We start from the raw sequence: 11,059 nt of genomic DNA, 5'->3' as shown, positions 1-11,059 counted from the left end.
CATTTTACCATCTGTGGAAGAATATTGACTAGATGATTCATATGTTCTTCCTGGGTCTTACCAATTTTCAGTGTTTTTCACTTTATAATATCAAAAGGGAAGGGGTCCAAAAGATTAAACATGAGGGATAAGGAGGATAAAGGAAAATAAGTATCATAAAAATATATCATGTACAAGAACCTAATAACCTCAGTGAATACAGGCATCATCTATCATACATATTAAATAAGACTAATACTAGCAAGAATGAAAATACTGAAAGGAAATTAAATGAGGATGGAGGTAGAAGGGAGCAGAGGAGATAAAGAAGAAATAGATTGTATTTTATACATATATTCACTCCCCAAGATGATTGTAAACTGCATGCACTGCAAATATGTACTAATAAATAAAAGAATAAATACCAAAAAATATGTCCTTACTAGATAGTAGTTTTATCTAGTATTTCAAGGAATAGGTAAAACAGTTCTTTAGTTACTGAGATCTTTTTGTGAACAGCCAACACATGGTACACATTCTCATTCTACAGCAATTTGAGATAAGCTTAGCATTTCATTCTTCACAGATAAGATCACTAAATTAATAATTTATCAAAACTTTACTGCTAGACACTGGCAGAGATTAAATTCAACATATGCCCAAGACACAAAGACCTTCTCCCATATTCAGTTTCTCAGCTTCCTTCAAAGCTTACCTGACAGTGACACTTGCTGAAGATGAGTAACCTGGGAATAATTGAAAGCTGACAACTTTTATTTTCACTTACCCCAAGATGATTCTTAAAATATCATCTTAGTTTATAAGAAATGTAAGAAGAGGATAATTCTCTCTTTATAAAGCAAAGCCTGAGAGTTTTAAACAAAGTTTTAAAAATATTATCCTAGTTTATAATAAATGTAGGAAGAGGATAATTCTCTCTTTATAAAGCAAAATGTTTTTAAACATGTAATATAATGTCACCTATACAGCTAGAATTTGGAGCAAGCTCCATGAAAGATGAACATAATGTCTTCATTTGACTAAAAAGAGAAATGATTAGGCAAGAAATACTCCTGTCTTCAGTATTATAGAAGCATAATTTGTAGGAGCCAGATAAGGAAGCCAGACAGGAAGTATCTGAGTGTACAATGTTGCCCTCAACTTTCCTACTCTGAAGTCAATTCTGCACATTAGAATTTTGGATCCAGAGATTTAGCTCAGCAGCATAAGTGCCTGCCCAGCAAGCTCTAGGTCATGAGTTTGATCCCTGGTACTAAAAACAAACAAAAAGAAACATTTAGAATTTCATATAGCAAAGAACAAACAAACATTCACCACACCCTATGATTTAACTGCTGAAATCATGTACAAGGAGGAGAACCATAGTTCCTGTGTTGTCTCTTGTTATCTCCAACAGAACTGACTATATCATCAGACATAGCATAATTGAATATATCAGTACGTAACAGTATTAATAAAAACACAACTTTGTCTATAGCATAGAACTCCCAAACTGGTAGTTATCAAACCAGAATTTGTATCATAGAGTCTTGTTATCTTCGGTGCAGTTGCCTATACTCTCAGACTTGATACTATCAATCATATCAGTTTTGAATAAAATCTTCTCTGCCTCATTTCTATTATGCTCTTTTTTTTTGCCATCAGTTGTCTGCTTATCTTCTTCATTCTGTTCTCTGCTCTGTTCATTGAGGCCTCTCTGCCACTGTTCCTGGAATCCTAGTACTTTTCTCTCTCTAGAATGCCCTGCAATATTCCCTGTAGAGCTGGATTGGTGGTTATGTATTTCTCAAGTTCCTCCTTGTCTTGGAAGCATCTTGTTCCTCCACTAATTTCTAGAGACAGTTTATCAGGGTATATCAATCTGCGATGAAGGTTATTTTCTTTCAGGGCTTGCAATATTTTGCTCCAAGCTCTTCTTGACTTGATGGTTTGTATCAAGAAGTCTGCCATTATTCTGATGGGCCTTCCTTTTATAGGTTATCTTTTTCTTGTCTCTAACAGCTTTTAATATTCTGTTCATATATTGAGTTTCTGGGATCTTGATTATTATATGCCTGTGTGTAGCTGTTTTGCTTGTAGGTGGCTGGAGTTGTGTATGCCTCATATATCAGAATATCATTTCCTTTTCCTACATTTGAGAAGTTTTGCTTAATTATTTCTGTGAAGAACCTTTGTAGTTCCTTTGTTTGTACCCGTGCTTCTTCATTCACATTTTTTATTCTCAAGTTATAGATCCTCTTGTTGTCTTCTAGCCTTTGTATTGTTACTGCTTGTTTCCTTGTTATTTTTAAAAAGTTTTCCCTTTCAAAATACCACTTTGCAAAATTGTCCTCCAATTTGGATAATCTATCCTTAGTTTCTTTCAAGCTGATTTGCCATCTTTCCAAAGAATTTTTAATTTCCTGATAATCTCTTTGAATCTGCTTCATGTATTCTATATTTTTTTATATTCTTCATCAAATGGTTCTTTCCTTTGAGTTCCTCCTTTCTTCTGTCTGTGTCTACTTGAGGGGTGCTTAGTATCTCTTTTATTAATCTTCTTATATCTTGCTTTACTTGGCTAAATATTTCACTTTTGAACTTGTCTATGAGGTCCCGAATACATCTCTTTATGTCCGCTGATGCCATGTCTGATAATGCATGTTTGCTGTTCTCATTCTCCTTTGCATTTACCTGTCCTGGGTCAATGTTCTCAGGGTCAGGACCTGGGAACTTTCTGTTGTTGCTTCCTCTTCCCATCTTTTTTGCTTCTTCCAGGAGGCCCCAGTTTCTTTCTTTGTTGGTTACAATTCTTCTGAAGTGCACTGGCTAGATGACCGTTCACACTGCAGTGTGTTAGTGAGTTGCAGACAGGGACAGCGTATGCTGGCCCCTCTCCTCTGGATCAGTCAAGCTGCCATGGCCTGCACTGTATTACTATGCACTGCCTCCCTTCCAGGTCAGTCAAGCTGCTGTGGCCTACACTGTGTTACTTTGTGCTGTCTCCCCTCCAGGTCAGTCAAGCTGCTATGGCCTTCACTGTATTACTTTGCACCACCTCCCCTCTGGGTCAGTCAATCTGCTGTGGCCTGCACTGTATTACTTTGCGCTGCCTCCCCTCTGGGTCAGTCAGTCTACTGTGGCCTGTGCTTGTATTACTTTGCACTGCCTCCCCTCTGGGTTAGTCAAACTCCTGAGACTTCACTGGGTTAGCATGTGCACCACTGCTGTAGGGACTTGATTTCAGATAACCTATTTCATCTCAGCCAGGCCACATGACCCAGGTTTAGCTCACTCCACCAATCCTGTTTGGGAAGGGAACAACTGACTGAAGTCATTGCTGTCCCTTGTATTTGCCAGTCCTGTCTGATCCCAGCAAGTCATCCACTGGAGCCCCCCTTTCTATGAAACGGCTTGATGTAGGCACCCTGTCAACTCAGCTCTCCATTCGGCTTGCCGACCCCCAAACTTAATGTAACTATGCCTCCTGTGAGTCGAAGCAGCGGGACCTTGGATGGGTCAGCAAGTCACGGCAGGACCTCGGCAAGTCACGGTGAGACCTCAGATGATTGGCAAGTCCCCCACTGCAGCGGGAACACTAAACATTTGGTTGTTCCAATAAGAGCACTGGGACTATATGTTTGGTTGGTTCTTCTCACCTTAATTTCTTCTTGGGATGAGAGAATTCATCTCCCTCTGTTTGGGGCTCCCCACTCTGTATTATGTTGAATTCTAAGTTGACTATCTCAGGGAGCCTCTGTAGCCAGTTGTTATCTATCCACCATCTTTGCTCCTGTGTATTCATTTTGAATGCCTATTTTTGGATTAAGTCTTTGAATTTTGGAGGCCTAGTATTTATTCTTTCTGCAAGGCTACCTTCCAAAATGGATTTATCATCTTATATTCCTACCAACAATGAAATAGAGTTCTAGTTTTTCCACATCCTCACCAACTTGGTGTTGTCAGTGTTTTGATTTTTGACTATTATAATAAGTACATCATAGCCATCTTACTATTTACAATTTTGAAAAGTTATAATTTTTAAATTTATACTTATAGTTTTATATTAGTTAATTTTTCTGATATTTTCTTTCCTCTAAGACTGTGAATTCAGTGAAGAAGAGCAAATGCTTATGATTTATACACTTTTATTATTTAAGTACATTCGATATAGCAGACACTTCATGTGTATTTGAATGAATTTTGAACAATCCTATCAGTTTACTTTGACTATATGATTTTGTACAAGAATCTAAGACTACTGGAGATGATGGAGCAGAATATGACATACTTAGATCATAACCTGGAACATAATACACCTAAGACTGTCAGAACTCAGTCATGTCCACAGTCATCCTCAGAAGCATCTGGTCACCTGTTACAGCCCTTCCTTTTTGCCTCATTTAAGGAAACCTGGCTTCTTACACAAGCATTTCTTCAGAGCTTCATGGATGTCTCTATTTCTTAAGCTATAGATGATAGGGTTGAACATGGGTGTTAGGATGGTGTACAGAAGAGAAACCCCCTTGTGTAATAGCTGGGAAGAGTTGGCAGAGGGAACAAGGTATGTGACTATCAGTGTACCATAAAACACTATGACCACAGTGAGGTGGGATGAGCACGTGGAAAAGGCCTTTTTCCGACCTGTAGCAGAAGGAATTCTTAAAATAGCAGTGAGAATGCAGGAGTAGGAGACCATGATGAGAAGAAATGGAACCAAAGTCACTATTGATGAGGTGACAAATGCAGTGGTCTCAGTCAGTGAGGTGTCCATGCAGGAGAGATGGACCAGAGGGGTAAAGTCACAAAAGAAGTGATCAATTTCATTAGGTCCACAGAAGGTTAGCCTACACAGCAAAACCATAGTGATTGATGTCAGAAGGAAACAGCAGAGCCAAGATCCAGTAGCCAGACTGATGCAGAAGGAGCCAGTCATGAGGACTGGATAGTGGAGAGGTTGACAAATGGCCAGGTAGCGGTCATAGGACATCACAGCAAGCAAGAGGCACTCAGTTGCAGCCAGAGATCCAAAGAAGTAGAACTGTGCCAGACAACCAGTCACAGAGATGGTCTTCGGTTCAGCAATGATAATTAGTAACATTTTGGGAACAATGTTGGATGTATACCAGATCTCCAGAAAGGACAAATTTACCAGGAAAAAGTACATGGGGGTGTGGAGGGGATGGTTAATCAAAACTAAGAGGACAATGAGGATGTTCCCAGAAATAATCAAGATGTAGAAAACTAAAAATATCATAAAAAGGGAAACATTTATCTGTAGGATAGAAGAGAATCCTCTAAGCACAAATTCCACTATTATTGTTTGGTTTTCCTGGGGTGGAATCACCATAACACGGCTGCCCTAGAAGCAAAACATCCAGTGATAAATTATGTAAAATGTGGAAGGTATTAGCTTACATAGAGAACAAGGAAAGACAATGAATTTTTTTTTATTTTTCACTCAGATTTTCAGAGTATTTGTTATTTGAATGAAGAAAGAGAACTTTTTACTTTAATGCCTAATATGAGACAGAAAATAATTTGGAACAGAATCTGTGTCTTCAACATCAACCTCTAACTTTCCCTTCCTCATATTTTCATTTCATTTGGAACAATATCAGTCTTTAGAGAAAGCAGAAGTAGAAGAAAGGGAAAGAGAAATAGATAGGTAGAAAGACAGAGAAAGAGATGGAGAATCCCCTACCTTATGTCTTTCTTAAGTATATGCTAATCAGAGTATTTCCAGAAGAGGGGAACAAGATTTAAAAGAGAAGAGGAATAGAAAGAAAGATGAGGAACACATCCAGAGATTTTTGTGAACTCTCAAACAGACATCCAAAGATTCAAGACAAAAATCCTTTTCCTTTACCTTAACCACTGCATACATTGAGGGAAATGACTATTTATCATATCAATTTTATTTTCCTCTCCTTCTTGCTTCTCAATGAATTTGGAAGTTTCTTGTTTGTTTTTCTTTCCACAGCATTATCAAGAAAAAATCTTGTGGTTGCAAGGTTTGAGATTCTCTGATTCTGGGACCAGTTATTACATTGGTGAGGCCCAAAACAGGAGTCCTTTCTCTCACATTTTAAATAAACAACATCAGACCCATTAAAAATATTTTATCTATGCCTACAGTAAATAGGAGACTCAGAATCAGGTGGCCTAAAGTACTATGTATAACCAGTCCTGAAATAGCCTTGGGATTTTTTTTTTGTGAGATAAGCAAGCCCACATTTTTAAAAGCCTCATCTTGGTGAAAACCATTCACCTTAAAGCAGAACTCAGGGCAGATATACCTCATTTGCCCTCATAACACTGCTATGAGCATACTGGAATCTGAGCTTTAACTTACTATTCTTGACATATCATTCCTGGCTCTGTACTCCCGTAAAGCAGTTAGGGATTGACCAAGTTGATAAGGGAAGCGAGGAAAGATGAGAAAACCTATATACAGGCACTGAAGTTTCTGTGGGTGTGTAAAAGAAGTGAAAAATTGGGGAATTTGTTTCTAGAGTCAGTCTTTAGTCAAGTTTCTTAGCTTCTTCAAGACAACATTTTTCATCTATAAGATGGGGCACAAGCTTAAAGAAGAATTTAAAATGTGTCTAGCATGTACAAAAGATCATATAAATGAACACACTGAGAAATTATGATCTATTATTCAAAGATTCCAATATTACTTGTTTATCAAGGAATTGCTTTTACTTTGAAAGGGGCATTGGCACAAATTTACCAGTCTCTTGCACTTTGTGTGTGAACATTAAGTTACTCTGGGTAACTTTTATTATGCTACCAGCCTTTTGGAAGTATACATATCTCATTTTATTTTGTTTTGGCTTTCTTTTTTTGGATGGATCCCATTTTACAAACAATCTAGTCACCTCCAGTATTGGGTCCACTACCCCTCCCCTCAATTCCCAGATGCTGGAGTCTCTTATAAGAATGGTAGATGTTAAGAATCCTATTCCAGAAAAACACCAAAAAATGCAAGTGGGCTCAACTGAAAGCCAGCCTAAGTATGAAACAAAAATAACTCTAAGAATTTTTAGCCCCCTGAAAAGACCCTATCCTCTTCTAATGAAGCAGAGTAAAAGCAAACAAAAGATGTCATTTTCTCTGGAAGCATAACAAAGTGCATCTCCTCTACCTGTGTCTTCTGCCACGAGAGCACCTCCTGGCACAACAGCTGCCATTAAAACTTAATTCTTTTATTATTGCTTCCTTACACCCAAGATTCTGTTTGCTACTCCTTCCAGTACTAATGTTACTGTTGCCCCAAGCCTTATTCACATCATTTCTGCCAAGCAACTCCCTGCTCCTTACTCTAAGCTAGCTTACAAAATAACAACCCTGGTGCATTGTTATAAAAACCATCCCCATGAATTCTGGAGACAGGGTGGCCTGGGGTGAATGTCCCCACACCATTCAAAGCCCTGGAAGTGAGTTTAAGATCGTTGCTCCAACCAACAAGTGAAGTTTACAGCTCCCCACTGCACTGAACCAGCTCAGCAGGGCTAGGGCCTGCCTGCACCAACTTTCCAGCTTCCTGCCATGCTAAGCCAACTCTAGGGATTTGGGTCTGCCTGCCTGCACCCTCAATTCTGGAGACTGGGTGGCCTGGGGTGAGTGACCCTGCACCATTCTGAGCCCCCCCCCCAGAGGGGGTTTATTTAAGATCATTGCTCCTGCGGGCAGGGAACTTTGTGGCTTCCTGCCACACTGGACTGGCTCAGCAGGGCTTGGGCCTGCCTGCCCCATCCCAGCAACCCTCTCCCAATCCAGGGAACTGGCCTGCCAGAGTCCCAGAAGCTGGTAGCATTGAAGAGGATTTCCAACAGGCCCAGCAGAAGTCTTGAAACAACACTTGAAACACGGAAATATAGGAAAATGACAAAATAAAGACCAAAATACAATCTCAAGCCTCCAGCCCATCCCAAAAAACTTAGGAGCTATGTACATCAAAGAAAACATATGCCATACACCTGAAATACTTGAAATAATAGCAACTGAAAGAAAGAAGCAACTCCAGGAAGCTTTAAAGGAATTCAAACTAGAAATAATCTCCTAGGTAAAAGAAGAGAGGATAAAACAAATGAAAGAGATGCTGAACATATCTAAAGAAGAGACAGTTTAAAAATGAGAGGAACTAAACAAAAAGATAGACTCCCTGGATGAATAATATAAGAAACAAACAGAATATACAAAGCAAATGCAAAGAGATATACAGGAAATCAAAACTTCCATTGAAAGTTGTAAAAACTGCCTCAATGAAAGTGAAGATAGAATTTCAGACCTCAAAGACAAGATTGCAGCTAGTGAACAGAAAAAGAAAGGTCTTTTAAAAATAACAAGAAATTGGAGCTTTCTTTGTTGCCTGGGGACCAGCATGCAGTTTCTTACTGGAACCAGCGAGTGGGGCCTAGGCAAAGAATCCTGCCCCAGGAATCCCACCCTGGTCTGGGGGAACTCTCTTTGTTGCCTGGGGATCTGCCTGCGGTTTCCTGCCAGGACCAGCGAGTTGGGTAGGCACAGAATCCCGCCCCAGTCTAGGGGAACTCTCTTTGTTGCCTGGGGTCCAGTGTGATTTCATGCCTGGATCAGTGAGTAGGGCCTAGGCAAGGAATCCTGCTCCAGGAATCCTGCCCTGTCTCGGGGAACTCTCTTTGTCGACTGGGGACCAGTGCGCGGTTTCCTGCCAGGCCCAGCCAGTTGGGCATAGGCATGGAATCCCATCCCAGTCTAGGGGAACACTCTTCCTCGCCTGAGGGGCCAGGCCGCAGTTTCCTGTGAGCCCAGCCTGTTGGGCCTAGACACGGTCTGGTGGAACTCTCTTTCTCACTTTGAACAACACTTGAAGCTCAAAAATATAGGAAAATGACAAAACAAAAGACCAAAATGCAACATCAAATATCCAGCCCATCCCAAGAAAGCCTAGGAACCACATGCATAGAAGAAAACACATTCCACATACGTGAAATACCTGAAATAATAATAATTGAAATAAAGAAGCAACTCTGGGAAACCTTAAAGGAATTAAAACTAGAAATAATCTCTCAGGTAAAAGAAGAAATGATAAAAGAAATGAAGGAGATGCTGAACATATCTAAAGAAGACACAGTTAAAAAATTGGAGGACCTAAACAGAAAGAAAGAATCCCTGGATATAAGAAACAAACAGAATACATAAAGCAGATGCAAAAAGATATACAGGAAATTAAAAACTCCATTGAAAGTTGTAAAAAACTCCTCAATGAATGTGAAGATAGAATCTCAGACTTCGAAGACAAGATTGCAGCTAGTGAACATGAAAGGAAAGATCTTTTAAAAATAACAAGAAATCAGGAAATAACAATTCAACGCCTGCAAGATGATGCAAAGTGGAACAACATAAGGTTGATAGGGATAAATGAAAAAGAAGGGGACAACATAAAGCATGTCAAGAGGATATTGAGAGAAGTAATAGCTGAAAATTTCCCAAACACGAAATTAGAAACTGATATCAAGATCAGTGAAGCATACAGAACTCCAAATACCCATAACCAAAATAAATCTACCCAGACATATAATAATGAACATCCCAGAAACTGAACAAAAAAATAGAATATTAAAAGCTGTCAGAGAGAAAAGACAGATCACCTATAAAGGAAAACCTATCAGAATCACAGCAGACTTCTCAGCACAAACAATAAAGTCAAGAAGAGCATGGAGTGAAGTATTCCAGATCCTAGAGCAAAATGATTTCCAACCTAGGCTGATGTACCCTGCAAAGCTGTCCTTCAAAATTGAGGAGAAATAAGATACTTCCATGAAAAAGAACAGCTGAAAAACTTCATGATCACTAAGCCAACCCTGCAAAGAATACTGAAAGACAGCCTAGATACATTTAGGAAAAAAACACTAAACAAAGCAGACAATTAAACAGAGCAGAAAGATAAAGATGCAACAGCAAAAAATAATATGCCAACAACAAACCAATATATAACAGTTACAACCACTAATGTAAATGGTTTCAATGCACCAATTAAAAGAAACAGACTGGCAGAATGGATCAAGAAACAGAATCCAACCATATGCTGTCTACAAGAAACCCATCTAACCCAAAAGAATACTCACAGACTCAAAGTCAAAGGGTGGAAAACAATACTTCATGCAACAGGAACACAAAAAAACAGCAGGGGTAGCTATTCTGTTTGCAGATAACCTGAATTTCAAACCAATAATGATTAGAAGGGATAAAGAAGGACACTACATACTTCAAGAAGAAGAGATAACTATCTATAATATATATGCACCAAACTCCAGAGCACCCTGTTATATAAAACAAGTACTAACAGAAATGAAAAACCAAATTAGCAGTAAAACAATTCTAACAGGAGATATTAACACACCATTGATACCAATGGACAGATCAACCAGACAGAAAATCAACAAAGAAATAAAAGAACTGTATCGCACCTGTGAACAAATGGACTTAATAGACATATACAGAGTATATCACCCAACAACAACATAATACACATTCTTCTCAGCAGTACATGGGTCATTATCTAAAATAGACCATATATTAATTCACAGAACATATTTAAATAAATGCAAAAGGGTCGAAATTATCCCTTGCATGCTATCGGACCATAGTGCTGTGAAATTAGAAATTAATGATAAAAGATACTGCAAAAATCCCACAAACACATGGAAACTGAATAACACACTCTTGAATAATCAATGGGTCACAGAGGAAATTAAAGAAGAAATTAAACAATACCTACAAACAAAGGAAAACACAAATACAACTTACTGGAATCTGTGGGATGCAGTGAAAGCCGTCCTCAGAGGAAAATTCATTGCACTGAGTTCCCACATTAGGAAAACAGAATGAATACAAATAAATAACCTGATGTTACACCTCAAACATCTAGAAAAAGAAGAGCAAGTCAAGCCCAAAGCCAAAAGAAGAGATTATAAAAATCAGAGCAGAAATCAATGCAATAGAGACCAAAAAAAAAAAAAATCCAAAAAATCAACAAATCAAAGAGCTGGTTCTTTGAAAGAATAAATAAAATCAACAAGCCCCTAGCCAA

General features: G+C 38.7%; 1 protein-coding gene across 1 annotated transcript; it reads right to left on the bottom strand.

Annotated features, from left to right (window-relative positions):
* Positions 1-4,378: 4,378 nt before the first annotated feature.
* On the bottom strand, positions 4,379-9,518 carry LOC100722398 (olfactory receptor 11A1). Its single transcript, XM_063251757.1, has 2 exons — positions 9,501-9,518; positions 4,379-5,311 (listed from the first exon to the last, which is right to left on the bottom strand). Exons 1-2 carry the CDS (start codon positions 9,516-9,518, stop codon positions 4,379-4,381), a joined length of 951 nt encoding a protein of 316 aa, XP_063107827.1.
* Positions 9,519-11,059: the final 1,541 nt, after the last annotated feature.

The sequence above is a fragment of the Cavia porcellus genome, unplaced genomic scaffold (genome assembly GCF_034190915.1).
Source record: "Cavia porcellus strain 051 isolate PalLab524CR breed Dunkin Hartley unplaced genomic scaffold, mCavPor4.1 scaffold_1, whole genome shotgun sequence".
Taxonomy (NCBI): domain Eukaryota; kingdom Metazoa; phylum Chordata; class Mammalia; order Rodentia; family Caviidae; genus Cavia; species Cavia porcellus.
The sequence above is the reverse complement of the archived record's forward strand: the minus strand, read 5'-3'. Positions and strand labels throughout refer to the sequence as shown.